This window comes from Eleutherodactylus coqui, chromosome 1 (genome assembly GCF_035609145.1).
Source record: "Eleutherodactylus coqui strain aEleCoq1 chromosome 1, aEleCoq1.hap1, whole genome shotgun sequence".
Classification (NCBI taxonomy): Eukaryota; Metazoa; Chordata; class Amphibia; order Anura; family Eleutherodactylidae; genus Eleutherodactylus; species Eleutherodactylus coqui.
In genome coordinates, this window is record NC_089837.1 from 512,502,156 (window position 1) to 512,520,847 (window position 18,692).

At 45.4% G+C, this 18,692-nt stretch overlaps 1 protein-coding gene across 2 annotated transcripts in view; it reads left to right on the top strand.

Annotated features, from left to right (window-relative positions):
- The first annotated feature begins 6,817 nt into the window (after nucleotides 1-6,817).
- LOC136588577 (uncharacterized) overlaps nucleotides 6,818-18,692 on the top strand; it is a 126,082-nt gene continuing 114,207 nt past the window's right edge. For both annotated transcript variants that reach the window (XM_066587932.1, XM_066587923.1), the window contains exons 1-2: nucleotides 6,818-6,968; nucleotides 11,971-12,093. In XM_066587932.1, coding sequence (XP_066444029.1) covers nucleotides 6,888-6,968; nucleotides 11,971-12,093 — 204 coding nt within the window. In that variant the 5' untranslated portion in view covers nucleotides 6,818-6,887. The remainder of the gene's footprint in view (nucleotides 6,969-11,970; nucleotides 12,094-18,692) is intronic.

The following is an 18,692-nucleotide window of genomic DNA, read 5'->3' on the forward strand; positions in this document are numbered from 1 at the left end:
CTTTGCTTGGTCATCCTCCCATCTGGAGTACCTGGGGATTAAATTGACTAAAAAAGCGGAAGACCTATATGCCACTAACTTTATCCCCCTAATAGCGCGGGTTAAACAACTCCTCAAATCTTATGACATCCCCTGCATCTCCTGGTTGGGGAGGAAAAATATCATTAAGTCGTATATACTCCCTCTCATACTCTACAAGATCCGAATGCTTCCTATTCATCTTCCCTCGAAATTCTTCAAACTTATGCGCGGGATCTTCTCGGCTTTTGTGTGGAGACAGAGGAGGCCGAGATTGGCACAGGGTCTGATGATTAGGAAGAGAAGAGAGGGTGGGGTTGATCTCCCTAATCTATATGATTACTACTGTGCGGCCCACCTCCGCTATTGGTGGGACCTCTCTAAGTTGGAGGACGTCGATCTTCTCTCAAGGTTAATAGTAGAGATCAGCAACACATCTCGGATTGAGGCCCTCTGGCTACCCAGAAGCGCTCAATATCGGGCTAAAAACTTCAACCCCCTCCTCAGGGGTCCATGCGAAGTGTCGGACAAGCTTAGAACAGATCTAGCTCCGTCGCCCTCACCTGTCTCCCTCTTAGAAGTGATTCCCAGAGTAATGAATCCGCTTGGAGACCGACCCCGAGCGCCGGTATGGAGAAAGTGTAGGTCAATTTCCATAGCCAATCTGCAAGCTCTTTCGCACCTACCCCCCGCCACGATCCCTCAAAAACTTCTCCCTGCAGAATCCTTCTCCTTCCTGGAGAGTGCCCAATTAGCAGGATTCTTTAAAGAATTCCTCAGTGAGTTTAAGTCAACCAGACCCCTCTCTGGGTTTGAGAGATCGTGGTTGGACAACAAATCCTCTCATAAAAAGATTGCATTCATTCGCAGATCCTTTATCTCCCCCTTCCAACCCTATAAACCGGCCTTCCTTACATCATGGGAGAAGGAGCTGGGTATACGGCTCACGGAGGAGGAGACCGGGACAATCCTCGACACGTCCTTTGGACTTACCCCCTGCATAATTGCACAAGAGGCGCATTATAAGCTCCTTGTCAGGTGGTACCGAACACCACAATGGCTATTTGAACACAGGCTCTCTCCACAGGACTCCTGCTGGAGATGCAGAAGGGAGACAGGCTCTTATCTCCATATCTGGTGGGACTGCCCGGTCCTAACCCCTTTCTGGAGAGGAGTGGGGAAAATTGTCGAACAGATCGCGCCTGGTGTCTGCCTTACCCCAGACCTGGTTTTTCTGTGGAGACCGAATAAACATTTCCATCCAAAAAAGAACAAGCTAATAGCCCTACTAATAGACACGGCCAAATCCTTGATTCCCCGTCTGTGGCTTCAGAGTGTGCCACCATCGTTGGGTCTCTGGAGGGAGAGAGTCGACGACCTTTACTCCTTGGAGGAGCTACACAGTTGGTCGAATAATTCCTATGATAAATTCATTGTGACTTGGGCGCCTTGGCGTGAGGTGAGAGCAGCGGCGTCGTGGGATGTGTGAGACGTGGTCCCCTGGAACCCCCCGATATGGAACATCTCCGCCTCTCCCCCCCCCCTTTTTGTCCCCTTCCTCTCTCAATGTTTTTAGTGCAGGCAGTTTAAGGCTGGCTGCTGGGCTCGGCCCGTGGCGGGACGATATTGCTCCCCAGGTGACTACTTTAATAGTTTATTTTCGTATTATTCACCTAATTAGGAAAACTATGTTGTTTACGGTATTATGCTGGTGGAGTGTCGTTACGTGATGGACGAGAGTCCGACGGAATGTCTGCTGATGTAGAGGCTGATGTCTGATTTCCTGTATTCTTTTGTGAAAACTTAATAAAAATTTGATTTACAAAAAAAGAAATGTTTCAGGGGTCCGCCTATACACTTGCTACTGAAAGAATCGAGGGGTTCACCTATACTCTTGCTACAGATATGTTTCAGGGGTTCACCTACTCTCTTGCTACAGAATGCTTTGAGGGGTTTGCCTATACTCTTGCTACTGAAAGGTTTGAGGGGTTCGCCTATACTCTTGCTGCAGAAATGTTTCAGGGGTCCGCCTATGCACTTGCTATTGAAAGGTTTGAGGGGTTCGCTTATACTTCTGCTACAGAAATGTTTCAGGGGTCCGCATATACACTTGCTACAGAAATATTACTGGGGTCCGCCTATACTCTTGCTACATAAATGTTACAGGGCTCTGCCTATACTCTATCTACAGAAATGTTTCAGGGGTCCGCCTATAGTCTTGCTACAGAAAGGTTTAAGGGGTTTGCCTATAGTCTGGCTACAGAAAGGTTTAAGGGGTTTGCCTATACTGTGGGTGCACAAAGGTTTCCCCTTGCCGTGTTCAGCTGTCTGGCACAAATACACTGAATGACTTGGGTAGAAGTGTGTCAATATATAAAGTAGAGCCAGGCAGCATCTGATGTATTGCAAAAAAAAAAAATATATATATTTTTCCATAGTAAAAGAGACTGGCGACGTTTCGGCTTCACCTGAAGCCTTTCTCAAGCCTGAGGCTTGACTAACACAGAGTGGAAGCATCAGTGTAGTGATTGCACAGGGTGGAAACATCAGTGTAGTGATTGCACAGGGTGGAAACATCAGTGTAGTGACTGGCACAGGAAGGAGGCATCAGTGTAGTGACTGGAACAGGGTGGAGGCATCAGTGTAGTGACTGGCACCGTGATAGAGCATGAGTGTAGTGACTGGCACAGGATGGGAGCACTGGTGTAGTGAGTGGCACAGGGTGCATATTGTACTATGTACTGTGTATTTTGTGTGGGACACATACGCTGTAAGTGAGCCCTCACGACCCCACTGACAAAACACCATCTAGTTCCTTGAAGTTAAAGTTCTAATGTGATCACTACAGCATTGCTCATAGCAGTATGTGCACCCAGATCCCACCTCCCATGACCCCTCCTTCTTGGTTCCATGGGAGTAGAGGAGAAGGGAAGAGTTTTGTTGCGCTCACTATCGGCCATGAATCCCATGACTGTGCCATGCTCATCAAAGGAGAAGTGTTTATGTAGTGGCCCAGAACAACAGGGCTCCATTCATAGAAATGCATGCTATATGCAGTCTGTATTGTCTTGTATATTGTCTTTGAGTGTGATATGATTCAGCAACATGTGTATTGGTGTTTGCAGGGTTAATGTCTGCAAATGAGCTCTCTATATCTGCAAATGTATTGTTTTGTGTTGTGAGTTTGTGATCACCTGACTATGCTTTATATTAATGTTTGCAGAATGTGAGTGAGCTAGTTAGTAGAGATGAGCGAGCACCAAAATGCTCGGGTGCTCGTTACTCGGGACGAAATTTTCGCAATGCTCGAGGGTTCGTTTCGAGTAACGAACCCCATTGAAGTCAATGGGCGACCCGAGCATTTTTGTATATCGCCGATGCTCGCTAAGGTTTTCGTTTGTGAAAATCTGGGCAATTCTACAAAGTGATGGGAACGACACAGCAACGGATAGGGCAGGCGAGGGGCTACATGTTGGGCTGCATCTCAAGCTCCCAGGTCCCACTATTAAGCCACAATAGCGGCAAGAGTGCCCCCCCCCCCCCGCACTGTCAGCATAAAGATCGTTCTCCTCTGCCATAGCTGTAACAGCTGTGGAAGAGAAGAACGATGTTAGCCCATTGAATTCAATGGAGCCAGCAATACAGCAGGTTCCACTGAAAGCAATGGGCTGCCGGCGATCGCAGGATGAATTGTCGGGAAGGGGTTAAATATATAACCCCTTCCCTGCAATTCATCCAGAAATGTGTTACAATAAAAATATATACCGGCGTATAAGGCGACGGGGCGTATAAGACGACCCCCCAACTGTCACCTTATACACCGGCAATACAGTGGAGCAAAGAATAAAAATCATTACTTACTTCTTCTGACGTTCTGCGGCGCTCCTGCAGGCTGTTGCTCCCTCCTGGTCCATGGCAGAGTATTTCTTTCTGGATGCAGGGCTTGAAATCCCCACTTCCAGAAACACAGCCATTCAATGACATCATTGTCATTGGCTGTGATTGGCTGAAGGCACATGTGTTTCTGGAGGCGGGGATTTAAAGCCCTTCGTAGAGAAATCAATGCTCTGCCGGGAACCAGGAGGGAGCAACAGCCTGCAGGAGCACCGCAGAACACCAGGAGGGAGTGACAGCCTGCAGGAGCGCCGCAGAACATCAGAAGAAGTAAGTAATGATTTTTATTCTTTGCTCCGCTGTATTCCCGGCGTATAAGGTGACAGTTGGGGGGTCGTCTTATACGCCCCGTCGCCTTATACGCCGGTATATATTTTTATTGTAACACATTTCTGGATGAATTGCAGGGAAGGGGTTATATATTTAACCCCTTCCCGACAATTCATCCCCGCGCACGCCGGCAGCCCATTGCTTTCAGTGCAACCTGCTGTATTGCTGGCTCCATTGAATTCAATGGGCAAACATCGTTCTTCTCTGCCACAGCTGTTGCAGCTGTGGCAGAGAAGAAGGATTTGTCTTCTATATGTTCTCAATGGGGTCGGCGCTGCTGCCGCCGGCCCCATTGAGCGCATATAGAGAAGATTTATGGCCTTAAGAAGGACCGTTGGGGTTCTTGAAGCCTAAAATACTCCTAACACTCTCCCTATAGCAGCTCCAACAAGATAGCACTTTCCCTGAACTAATGTCAGAATGCATCTGTGGCGAGCCACGGGAGGGGCAGATTTCAATACTCGGGTGACACCTAATCTCGCCAGCCACTCACTGCAGGGGGGTGGTATAGGGCTTGAACGTCGCAGGGGGAAGTTGTAATGCCTTCCCTGTCTTTCTATTGGCCAGAAAAGCGCGCAAATTTCTCAGGGAAGAAAGTGAAAGTAACTCGAACATCACGTGGTGCTCGTTACGAGTAACGAGCATCTCGAACACCCTAATACTCGAACGAGTATCAAGCTCGGACGAGTATGCTCGCTCATCTCTATTAGTTAGTCAATGAGTCTAGTCTTATTGAGTCGGTAAAAGAATTGGTCTATGCAAGAGTCGGTCTGGAGGGCATGAGCGAGTCTGCTATGTTTTAGGGGAAACCGTGCCTTGCCTTACTGAGGCCCAGAATGGAGGAGGCCAAGAGGATGGCCTAATGGCTGCTTGGGGACTACTAACCTTAGGAGTTCGCAGCCTGGAGACAGAGAGAGAAAGAGAGAGAGAGAAGTGATAGGATCTGCCAGCCAACATAGAGTGCAATGGAACTTGTGTGTACCGATAGAGAGCTGAAGAGAAGAAAGAGTGTTGTCGGGACCAGAAAACACAGATCATGGGACTGTGGTTTCTCCTGCCTACCCGTGAATCCTCCCTGTCACACCACATACCGATTTGCTTATTCATTTGTTGCTGGATGTAAAGTGTCTTGGACTGTTTGTTCAGTAAACGAGTGCTCCATCCGTTCGTGGCTCTGCTCCATAAAAGTTATCCCTGTGTGTGGACTGTTTTATTTGCAACATCGTCTGTATTCCCTGCAGTGGATGGAATAGTGGCATCATATCTGACAATAAACTTAAAGGGGTTGTCCCGCGCCGAAACGTTTTTTTTTTTTTTTTTTTTAACCCCCCACCCGTTCGGCGCGAGACAACCCCGATGCAGGGGTTAAAAAAACAAACCGGGTAGTACTTACCCGAATCCCGGCGGTCCGGCGTCTTCATACTCACCTGCTGAAGATGGCCGCCGGGATCCTCTCTCTCTGTGGACCGCAGGGCTTCTGTGCGGTCCATTGCCGATTCCAGCCTCCTGATTGGCTGGAATCGGCACGTGACGGGGCGGAGCTACACGGAGCCGGCATTCTGCACGAGCGGCCCCATTGAAGACAGCAGAAGACCCGGACTGCGCAAGCGCGGCTAATTTGGCCATTAGAGGCTGAAAATTAGTCGGCACCATGGAGACGAGGACGCCAGCAACGGAGCAGGTAAGCGAAAAACTTTTGATAACTTCTGTATGGCTCACAATTAATGCACAATGTACATTACAAAGTGCATTAATATGGCCATACAGAAGTGTATAGACCCACTTGCTGCCGCGGGACAACCCCTTTAAGTTAAACCTCAGTTGGGTTACCACCCATTAATAGCCTGCCCTCGGTTCCTTGGTTCAGATCCCCTTGCTACCCTCAGGGTGGGAGATGGTAGAGCCCCGTGACAAGGCCACAACTCTACCCGACTGTCTTCTAGGCTGATGGCCCGCTCCTCGGATGCTGCATTTACAATTTTAAAGTATGGGATTGTGTGCTGGCAGTTCAGCCGTGCCCCCCTTCCCTCCACACTGCTGGTGTATTTGTCAAAAAAATATTAAAAATAAACCAGGGGCCATTATTACTTGGAGAGGGGATCAGGCCAGGGACACTATTGTTAGGGTACATTTACACATACAGACCTAGACCAAAATCTGCATCAAAAACAACATTTTACCCGGGTGTCTTCACATGGGGGGGGGGGGGGGGGGAGCAAAAAGCTGCTGAATATCTGCAACAAATTCTGCAGCATTTCTGTATCCAAAACAGAGTGAAAGTCGTCTTCTATGAGGATTTTGACTTGAAATCAGCTGCGCACGTAGCTTTTATTGGAAATACATTTCTGGTAGACTGTCATTACATGTGATAGGAGTTCAGGTGGTCATGAAGCATCACATATTTGTTTTCCCATCATAGAGATAGTCAAGAATATTTAAACTTTATTAAATGGAAGAGCAGGTTGGATGCAGCGTGTGACAGTAAGCTCCGGGCGGTTTGCCTTCTTCCTGATTATGTCTTTCTGACGTGTCACTTATGGAACTATATACCTGCCATCTGCACCCAGCATTCTTCAGTCTCCCTGTCTCTACGCAGGCTTGCTGTAAACGTTCGAGTCGTGGCCATAGCGTCCATCACTGCAGATATGGCACAACATCGGATTATGACCATCCTGCTGTTTGTGTGCCTATCGCTCTGCTTTGAGGTCGCACAGTCTAAATTAAAGGTAAAGTAAATTCTTTATATCAGATTTTGTATTTTACACATTGCAGTTATTTGCAGTTATATAGAGAGTTACTTCTGTAATTAGATTCTCTCTGTGTTAACAATAGGCAACATTTATTACAGAAAGCTGAGAAAAGAAATTACATATACACCCCGGCAGAGGCTGGAGAAAGCAAGGCTGTTTCATAATCTTCTCCAATTGTTCTCACTGGGCCCGGCGGCATAAAATGTTCTGGTACAGACCTACACCAAAATCTGCACCGAAAACTACTGTTTACCCGGGTGTCCTTACATGGGGTGCAAAATGCTGCTGAATATCTGCAACACATTCTGCAGCATTTCTGCATCCAACACAAAGTCATAATCTTCTTCATTGAGGATTTTGACCTGAAATCAGCTGTGCATGTAGCTTTTATTAGAAATACATTTCTGATATACTGTCATTACATGTGATAGGAGTTCAGGTGGTCATGAAGCATCACATATTTCTGTTTTCCCATCATAGAGATAGCCAAGAATATTTAACTGGAAGTGGGGGCTGGATGCAGCGTGGGACAGTAAGCTCCGGGCGGTTTACCTTCTTCCTTAATCATAAGTCTCTCTAACGTGTCACTGATGGAACTATATACCTGCCATCTACACCCAGGATCCTCCAGTCTCCCTGTATCTTCCTGCAGGCTTGCTGTAAATGTTCGAGTCATGGCCATAGCTTTCATTGCTGCAGAAATGGCACAACATCGGATTATGACCATCTTGCTGTTTGTGTGCCTATCACTCTGCTTTAAGGGTCGCACAGTCTAAGGGTGGCTTTAGACGAGCGTGTTTTGTGCGTTCATAAATGCGCACAAAAACATTTGTATATTACAACACATGAATTCTATGGTGTGTTCACATGTCCGTGTTTTTACAGGTGCGTGCCTGTAGGGGTAGGACATGTGTGCACAATAGGGAATGCAGGCATTGTCCTCAATGGAGTCATGGCTGCTGCCGGCAGCTCCATTGAAGACAATGGTCTGCCGACACCCCTGAATTGGTTTTCAGAGAAGAGCTTTAAAAATAAGCTCTTCCCTGAAAAACAAATATTTGGTGTAAAAAAAATAAACTCACCTGTCCGCCACTGCTGTGTCACCTGCGGGGATGAATAACACATCTGCCGCATGTGGCAGATATTTTCATAATTCCCACAAGGAATAAAGAATTCCCTGCTGCACCTACCACATCTGTGACAGATGCAGCGGAGGAATTCTAAATCACCCGTGGGGAAGAAAGAATTCCCTACCACAGCTGTCACAGATGCCAGCTATGGTAATGGATCCAGCTCCTGGCACCCAGTAATTGTTTTTCAGGGAAGGGCTTTAGGTATAAGCCCTTCCCTAAAAAAAAAAAAAAGGAAAAATGGTGTAAAAAATATTAAACACCACATACTCCCCTTTCTTCAACTACCGGGGCTCGGCTGCGCCTTTCCAACGCTGCCCCCGGCTCTGTAATACAGATCTTTCAGCAGGTGGGGATTTTAAATCCCTGCCTGCTGAAAGAGCTGCTTGTGATTGGCTGAGGCGCTCAGCCATTCAGAAGCAGCTGTCTGTGATTGGCTGAGCACCTCAGCCAATCACAGGCAGCTCTCGCTAAATAAATGGCAGGCAAGAGCTGCCTGTGATTGGCTGAGCGCCTCAGCCAATCACAGAAAGCTGCTTCTGATTGGCTGAGCACATCAGCCACTTACAGGCAGATCTTGCTGAATAAATTACAGATGATAGCCAATCACAAGCAGCTCTTTCAGCAGGCGGGGATTTTAAATCCCCACCTGCTGAAAGAACTGCATTACAGAGATGGGGACAGCGCTGGAAGGACACGGCTGAGCCCCGGCAGTTGAAGGAAGGCGAGTATGTGGTTTTATTATTTTTTTACACCATTTTTCTTTGTTTTTCAGAAAGGGCTTATATTTAAAGCCCTTCCCTGAAAAACAATTACAGGATGCCGGCAGCTGGATCCCCTACCCAGCTGTGGTAGGGAATTCCTTATTACTTGCAGAAATGAAGAATTCCTTTGCTGCATTTTTCACAGATGTGGCAGGTGCAGCAGAAAATTATTTTTCCTAGCGGGGGGACATGGCAATGGCGCTCAGGTAAGTATTTATTTATTTTTTTCTTACACTAAAATGCTTTTATGTAAGGGAAGGGCTGATATGTAAAGCTCTTCCCTGAAGGCAATGCACAGACCTTCATACATGCGTGTTTTTGCACATACGCCCCTATGTACGCACAAAAACACCCCCGTGTGGAGCCCCCCTAAATTGAAGGTAAAGTAAATTCTTTATCAGATTTTGTATTTTACACATTGTATATTTGCAATTATATAGATAATTCAGGCTTTTATATTTAGATTCTCTCTGTGTTAACAATAGGGAGCATTTTTTTACAAAAACTGAGAAAAAATATTATATATACACCCCGACAGAGGCTGGAGAAGCATTTCTACAGCCTCCTGCACACTGGCGAGAGCGATATCGGGCTGTGATTCACGTCCCGATATCACTCTCACTAACCTTCCAAAACCCATGGATGCATGGAAACAGCCTTGAATTCCTGCGGGGCTGAAGGAATCCCCCAAATCAAGGAGAGAGAGAGAGAGGGAGGCAGAGCTGCAGAGGATCTCCTACAGATCTTATATTTGGAGATATAGGGGAATAGGGCTAGAGGGCTTCCCTGATAGGGGAATGAAAGGGGTGGGGCTAGAGAAGGTGTAGGGCTAGATTCCTTAACCCTGTCTATTTCTTGGCTAGAGAGGAATCACTATAAAAACCCCATCTAGCCCAGCACCCTCTCACCCCTGCTCTCAGGAAAGCCCTGTGGGAGACCTCTAGCCCCATCCCCAATCTCTCCAAATGTGGGGAGATCTCTAGGAGATCTCCTGTAGCTCCACCCCCTCTCTGTTCTCTCTATGGGGGATTCATTCAGACCCGCTGGAATACAAGGCCATTCTACAATCTTCTCCCGTTGATTTCAATGGGACCGGCACTACAGCTGTTGTCCACATTGAAAACAATGGGCAACATCGCTAAGCAAAAGAACATGCTGCTATTTGTTTTCTGCTTAGCGCCGAAATGTGGGTAAACATTACAGATGTGAATGAACATATTCAAAAGAATGGGTTTCATATTTGTGCAATATTGTATGTCTCGCAACGCACAAATCTTGCGCGATTTCATCATCAGTGTGAGGCCCCCTAAATGGGGCAGATTCCTATATTTGTAGCTCTGTTGCATTTCATTTACTAATATGGTGCCACTAGGAAACATGTTTTGATGCATGAGTGGTAGATGGCAGCAGAGAGGGCAAATAATGCTCAGTATATTCCATTTATATATCTTTGCACAGTCTCTTGGACTCCGTGGCCATGTGGCCAATCATGCTGGTGGTATCAAGTCTATTGAACGCTTCCCCGACACTCATAGGAAGCAATCACTAATGAATAAAGATCCACATGGGGTGAATTTGACACAGATTTCCAATGTAAATACTCCACACAGAAAATAAGCAACATTTACAGAAGCAGCAAAGAGGGTGAGATTTGCACAATCTCATCCGCATGCAGTGGAAAAAAATTGCACAAAACCCGTGGGGAGATTGCCATGCAGTGCAGAATTTTAAATCCAGGCAATGGATTCCAGGTGCGGAATCCACCTCTAATAATGAATTCCACCAAAATCCACGTTAAAATCTGCATCAAATTTCTTACCAAATGGTGCAGTTTTTGGTATGGATTTTCTGCTGTGGAATACCCGCTGCAGATGTTCCCCAGCAAATCCATCCCATGTGGACATAGCCTTACTGTAGAGGGGAATGGCATATTGAGGGGAGTGTAAGCGCAGCAGCGGTCCTGAGGAGAGGGGGAAACTATAAACAAGTCTGCCGCAGCTTCAGAGGAGTTGCGCTGCAGAGCCGGACAGCGCCTCTTGGGTGATGTGTTGTTTTTGTTTTTTTACTGCAGCTAGGGCTGCTCGCTAGGGAGTGCGGGCACACAGCCTTCTGAAAGAAGGCATTTGCTGCCTTTAATTATTGACTTATATATGTCCAAGCATGACATGAAAAAGGCACACTTCTACTATACCTCTGGAAAGAGCACCAGCTACCCTCCTGTCTGGCTCTGCCTCACTCATAGTGCTGAACAATGTAATTTCCATGGGGTCAACCTGCAGGGGGCACTGCTGATCTCCTAGGGAGGGCAGGCATGTGGCAACAAGATCAGCAGGTAGTCCAGGGTGCTGCATACATCTAGGGAAACCTTTTGTAAAAGCTCCATTGAAAGAGGCTTCAGTGACATGCAGTAGATTCTTCATGGAATCCGGGAGGTCGCCCCTCCTTCTGGGAACCTTAAAGGGGTTGTCCCGCGCCGAAACGGGTTTTTTTTTTTTCAAACCCCCCCCTCCCCCCCCCCCGTTCGGCGCGAGACAACCCCGATGCAGGGACTTTCAAAAAAAAAAGCACAGCGCTTACCTGAATTCCCGCGCTCCGGTGACTTCTATACTTACCGGTTGAAGATGGCTGCCGGGGTCTGCTCCCTCCGTGGACCGCAGCTCTTCTGTGCGGTCCATTGCCGATTCCAGCCTCCTGATTGGCTGGAATCGGCACGTGACGGGGCGGAGCTACACGGAGCCCCATAGAGAACAGCAGAAGACCCGGACTGCGCAAGCGCGTCTAATTTGGCCATTAGACGGCGAAAATTAGATGGCAACCATGGAGACGGGGACGCCAGCAACGGAACAGGTAAGTGAAAAACTTTTTATAACTTCTGTATGGCTCATAATTAATGCACAATGTACATTACAAAGTGCATTATTATGGCCATACAGAAGTGTATAGACCCACTTGCTGGCGCGGGACAACCCCTTTAAGGACATTCCGGGTGACAAGTAGAAATCATTTTTACCTCCTGCTGTGACATAAATGTGAAACCTTATAAACAAATTCACTAAACATTTATTTCCTGTGTTTTACATTTAGAAGGATGAAGATCCATGTATATACAGCGATGATTGTGAGAGCCGGTGTTGTCACAGGGATTCCCCTAAGGGCTCTGGGAAATGTGTCCAAAAATCAATGCAAGGTGTGAGATGTTACGGCCCGGTGAGTACCTGTAAGCCGCTCTTGTACTGGTTTCTCTCCCATGCACTCAGTATAAGGGCTCATGTTCACGGACGTATGCATAAAATGTGTGAGCCGGGGTATCGCTGTGTATATGGTATTCACTATATGCGGGTAAGATAGGGCAGGCCTATCTTTTCCCAAAAATACAAATTACGGCAGGGAAAAGAGGTGGGGAAAATGAAACCACTGAAATCCCATAGAGATCAGTGGTTTGGTTTTGTCCCATTATATGGCTGTGATTATCACGGCAGTAAAAAGGGAACAAAACCGCGATCATCTGAATCCGCCCTAAAATAGATCATGCTTGGTCTTATACACAATGAAAAACACCAGTGTGAGTGGGACATGCGAAAATCAACGTATTTGAGTTGCTACGATGCACCGCGTATTATGATGCGTAATACGCAATTCCAATACGGCCGTGTGAATGAGCCCTAATTTCTTGTTAAGATGGGCTTTGAATTGACAGATCCGTGTAATCCTTCCAATGTGAAACTGCATGAGTGAGAATTCCCACTGGATGACCTGCAGCTCGGATTGGCAGAGCATTCAATACAATCCTAAAGTAATGCTGATTTAGCTGCAGATTTGGGTGCGGAATCTGTGCCCAATTGTGCAAGTATATTTTACCATGTGAACGAGGCTGAAGGGCCTTCTGTCTGTTAAAGTAAGTATTTTACATTTCTTATACGATATAAAACCCGGGACATCTTATATGAGAACTATACATGGAGGGGTTGGTATTCTATTCCTCTAAGGGCTCACACCCACTGGCGATGCGAGAGTGAGTGAAAACACATGATAATGAAACCAATGATTTTCAATGGTTTCATTCTCATTAGCGATGTTTTCACACTAACCTCACATCACAAAGAAGAATGTGCAATATCGCCCATTGTTTTCAATGGGGCAGGCAGCAGCAGTGCTGGTCCCACTGAAATCAATAGAAGATCACAAAGCAGGCTAGGAATTCCCCCCAAGAGAAAAGTGAGAGGGGGAGGGGTGAGCTACAGGGATGTCCCTAGAGGGGTGGGGCTTGAGAGGGGCGGGGCTAGATAGGATATAGTAATCTCTCTCTAGCTAAGCGAGGGGGCGGGGCTAGTGGGTTCCAGAAGGGTCCTACAAAAGCCCTATCACTACATTCATGTAGATTTGAAATTCACCCAGTGCATGCAAGGCTTAAGTACGGGTTAATCTGCCCTGAAACAAAGCTAGATATAATCGCCTGGCAACCAACTATTTCTCATTGGCTGCTGGCAGTCTGAGCTCTAATTGACTGTCTGTCTGGAGCGTTGAACAATTTGATTGCCTATCTGATGGTGGGGTGACAGTTGAGAAGCAGGGCTTGATTTGAAGTAGCAACAGAGCCTGCGTAGGAAGACGTGAAAGGAAGGCCTCATGCCCATAGCTGACAACAAGATTCACTAAGGTGAATGCGAGCCGTCCCCCCGCATTGAACTCCCGCTTACCAGTTGGCGTGTTCTCTCTCCGCTATTTGATGAGCCAGCTGGCACACAACCACACATGCGCAGAGCAGAGTCGGCGCATGAGCGGTGATGTTTCTGTGATTTGATCCTTATTTATTTACCTCCTTACATGTCATGGTCTACAACAAGCATGGTATCTAGGTGATTAGATAGACAGAGAGAGCTGCCACGCCCCCCCCCCCACACACACACCGCAAATACAATTGCGGGATGCCAGTGGGTAATCATGGCAGCCAGAGACTTAGAAAGGCCAGCAAGCGGGTTACCATTGTGTGATTATTAGACTGATCCTTCAGCATCGCCTAATGGATGGCTTTTCAGTTTTAGATGCATGTGGAATAATTCTTTGCCGTATTGAGCACCAAAGATCACATTGTGTGTCTAAATAAATAACAGAATAAATCTTAACATATAATAACAGTATGTTAGGATGAAAAACGACTTGTGTCCATCAAGTTCAGCCTATTAACCCCCAGTGTTGATCCAGGGAAAAGCAAGAAAACTATTTTCTTCACTTTTCTCAAACTCAAAGACAGGCAATCGGAACAACTCAAGTTATTAGTAATTATAACATGTAATAGTACATCCAAGAAAGGTGGCTAGGCGCCGCTTGAACTCTTCTATTGAGTTTTCTTTCACCATATCCTCAGGAAGAGCGTTTCATAGTCTCACTGCTCTTACAGTAAAGAACCCCCTTCTATATCGGTGTAGAAACTTCCTTTCCTCTAGACACAGTGGATGTCCTCTTGTTACAGTCACAGTCCTGGGTGTAAGCAGTTGGGAGAGATCTCTGTATTGTCCTCTGATACACATTATTAGATTGCCCCTCAGTTATCTTTTTTAACTAAATAACTCCAATTTTGATAACATCTCTGGGTATTGTAGTCCACCCATTTCATTTATTAAATTCAGCTGCCCACCTCTGAACCCCTCAAGCTCTGATATGTCCTTTGATTATCGGTGTCTAGAATTCTACACTATTCCATGTGCGGTCTGACCAGTGACCAGTGTCCTCTCTGGTGTTAATTACTTTACAGACTTTTGTATCATCTGCAAATATTAATATTTTACTGTTTAATTTTTCTGTCAAGTCATTTATAAATATATTAAAAGAATAGGACCCAAAACCAACCCCCGTGGTAACCCACTATTAATGGTGACCCAATCAGAATATGTACCATTTATAATTCCCCTCTACCTTCTATTACTGAGCCAGTTTCTTATTGACTTACTACATTCTCACCCAAACCAAGCATTCTCATTTTATATACCAACCTTTATTGTGGCAGAGTATACAAGATCCAATGACTCTTCCTAATGTAATCTGGAACTTACCTCCCCATAGAAGCTGATCAGTTTGGTGTGACAGAAATGATCCCTCATAAACCCGTAGAGTTATACAGTTATTTTCCTAGAGGTATTCCAGGATAGCATCTCTTAGAAGCCCTTCAAACATTTTACCCACACTAGAAGTTTGACGTAGCAGCCTGTAGTTTCCAAGTTTGCTTTCTGACTTCCATTTTTAATATTGGCACCATTTTTGCGTTGGGCCAATCCAGTGGCACAGACCCCGTCACTATAGAGTCCTTAAATATAACAAACAATGGTTTGTATAGCTCACTAATTAATTCCCATAGAAGCTGGGGGTGTATGCCATTGGGACCTAGCAATTTGTAATCTTTTTTTAATAATCTTATTTTATTGAGAGTCAAAAAATCAAAAAGGGAGGTTACATATGTTCATATTGTAAGAATTAAGAAAGTGAAATGAAAAAGGAAAATGCAGACCCTAAACAAGGTTGATACTTTAACCCCTTGTAGACATGAAATTGTATTTTTGTATTATCTAAGCATACAAGGGGTCATAACTTTCCTGCGTTAAATATCCTTTGAGTATAAGTTGAACAAAAATTATTACCAAGAACAAATCCCACATAAAATATCCCATGAGGCAGTCATGTCTAAAAGGCTCTATCACTATTGTGAGGTATAAAAGGTAATTATTTATATTTTCCATACTCGCACAGAGTCCAGTATTAAAACAAACCCTGAAATAATTGGAGTTAGATCTCACCACTCAGCCTACCCCACCTCATCTTCTTATTGAGGTCCTCAGGTATTCTAATCTTGTTACCCAAGACAAAAAAGTTTGTGAACCATAAAGTTAAGATTTTTTATATAGAAGCAAGTAACAATGACCCCAAGGCCCCACCCTGTCTGCACATGAGTACATTTCTCAAAATTATCCAGTAAAATAAAGTATTTCCCGCCTAAAAACCATGGTCTGTGTAACTCAATGAATTTGAGGGCATGGGAATTATGACAAAGTAAATTACAAAGGGTGGTGACCTTGGGTAAAGGCTTAAATTATTTGAAGCAATGTATTTGTACTAGGGTTTTCAGATTTTTAGGAATTTGTCTTGTACAATTCTCCCAGTTCGCAATTTCTTCAAGCAGCATATCTGTGTAACTTTATCTGCCCATTGGGACACAGAGAGTGGTTCAGGCCTGTGCCACATTAGGGGGATTAGGAGTTTTGCAGCAGAGAACAGGAAAGTTGGAAGGTTTTAGCTGGAGGGGTGCAGACAGGTAAAGGGTTTCCATCAAAAGATATTTACTGGGGATAACTTCATTTGAGTTGGGCATATTTTATTGGTGTGTTCAATTATTTGTGACCAACAGAGTGTGATCTTGGGGCATTCCCACCAGATGCAGAGCAAAGAGCCCCCACCCATGTCATAGCGCCAACAGCAATCTGAGACATTGAACTTTGACCTAGCTAGAGTAGGAGGGGTCTTATACCGTCTCATAAAGAGCTTCAAAGAGTTTTCTTGGATATGAACACATCCACTGAATCCATGAGAATTAGTATTTTGATGATATCTTCTCTGGAGAAGGTGATCTTCAACTTATTTCCCATTTCATAAGGTGCCATGGTTTATTAGAAGCAGAGTTTAGAAAAATGTCTTTATAAAGCCTTGATATAAGCTTATTCGGGAGAGTGGGTCTCTGAGTTTATTGTTGTACACAGTCTGGAAATTTTTTTATCGACTGAAAGATATCCAACCTCTCCAAGAAAGTGAATGGGCGTTTTTCTATGAAGGTTTCAATATGATCAGGCAAATCAAGTTTTATTTCCTTAATAATATTATACACTGTCAATGGTTTAAAGTTTTTCCAAATTTTAGGTACTTTTAAGGTCTTCTTGGATAAGATTGTTTGAATTAGGAAAAATAAGGTCAAAAGGGATGGCTTGTGTGGGTCTGGTATTGCCTTGCGTATTCCCTATTGAGTTTTAATAGTGCCATAAGTAATTATGTATAGAATAGATGGTAGAACGTATGTGGATATCAAGTTTTTCTGTACCATTCAAGAAAGAAAAGGTATATTTAGGTTTTGCAGTTGATTTTGCATTTCGGTCAAACGTGGTGCATAATTGAGTTTATATAGCGTGGATAGGTCTAGTGTTAGTGTAATACCCAGATATTTACTACCTTGGGTGGGCCATGCAAAGGGGTTTTTAAGCGCTGTGGAATAAGTTGGCGCTATACAAATAAAGATTATTATTATTATGACTGGAATCGAGTAATTAAGAGCAGATATATTTAAAGCCTTGGATTTATCACAGCTTATTTTGAAGTTGGAAACATTCCCAAAGAAATCAAAAATGTTAAGATTGCCGAGAGTGCTTTCTTGGTGTTCTTGTCATTATTAGGAGATCATCAACAAAGACTGCAGTGGTGTGTTTGACCTCTCAGACGTTTAATCCAATGTCTTATCTTATTTTTTGAAGTACTGTTTCCATTATCAGAACAAATAGGCTGGAGGAAGTAGGCAACCTTTTAGAACGCAAAGAATTTTGACAGTGTCATTGACCTGGGGGGCGGAGCCTGACCGCTGAGCAGGGAGCACAAAGGAGAGGAGCGGAGAACAGCTGGGCGCCCCCAGCTCTACTAAAAACCAGACAGGAATGCAGCGTTACCTTAAAGAGCACGGCTCCAGGTCCCCTCACCCTGCATCCAAGATGGCGCCGCAAGGCTGCACCTGCATACAGCAAGGAGGGGGAGGGCGAGGCCTCTTCAGACGAAGAAGATACTGAGATTATTTCTAAAGGGTTTATGAAAGAGCTCATCGTGAACACCCTCCACCCTGTCATAGCGGACCTTACCGAAATGAAAGAGGAAATAAAACAAATGGGGCGCAGAATTGAAGATTTGGAAACAACATCTGCTTCAGTCACTTCCCATGCCCTGACTATAGCCCAAGTGCTTAAAGATCAGAATGACCACCTGCACTTACTATGCAGGATGACTTGGAAAATCGCAACCGGCATTGCAATATTCGCATTAAGAGCCTTCCAGTCCTGGGCTACAGAAGCTCTCTCTAAGGTGGCCGCCAAAATTTTTGAGGGCTTACTGGGAGCAGACAGAGCTTCTTCCATATCCGTCGAGCGTATTCACAGGGCGCCCCGAATCCCCCCCCCCTCCTACAGATCCTCCAAGGGATGTTATCTGCAAGCTGCTGTCCTTCCAGGACACCTCCGCCATCTTAAAAGCAGCAAGAACCTGCAAGAATCTTAAATATGGAGACCATCTTATACAAATATTCCAAGATCTAGCCCCCTCTACTCTGACAAAATGTCGGCTTCTTCGACCCCTCCTGGAAGCCCTCAGAGCAAGGGATATCAGATATTCTTGGCTTTTCCCTTTTAGTATTGGCATCACGCACAAGGGATGCAGACTCATCATCCGATCCCCGGAAGACCTCCGCAGCTGCTGGGAGCACTTGAAGCTCGATCCCATAGATCTTCCTTGTGGGCTCCCTCTCCCGAAGTTACCTAAACTGCTGAGGTTGCCCCCTCCCCCCTTCCCGGAGGTGTGGCAGCAGGCCGGAAACCTAAAGTCTTCAAGAGGAAAAAAGAAAAAACCTAAAGAACCCTCAAATAATGTAGATCTGAGTGACTTTTACCTTACTTCTTGATGGACTCTCTCCTTTTGGACTCATATCACCTATGCCATCTGGAGATGAGTCTCGGGATCACCTGATCATTCCTCCTGGGAGACTCTCCGGACCGCCTGTTCGCCTTAAAGTT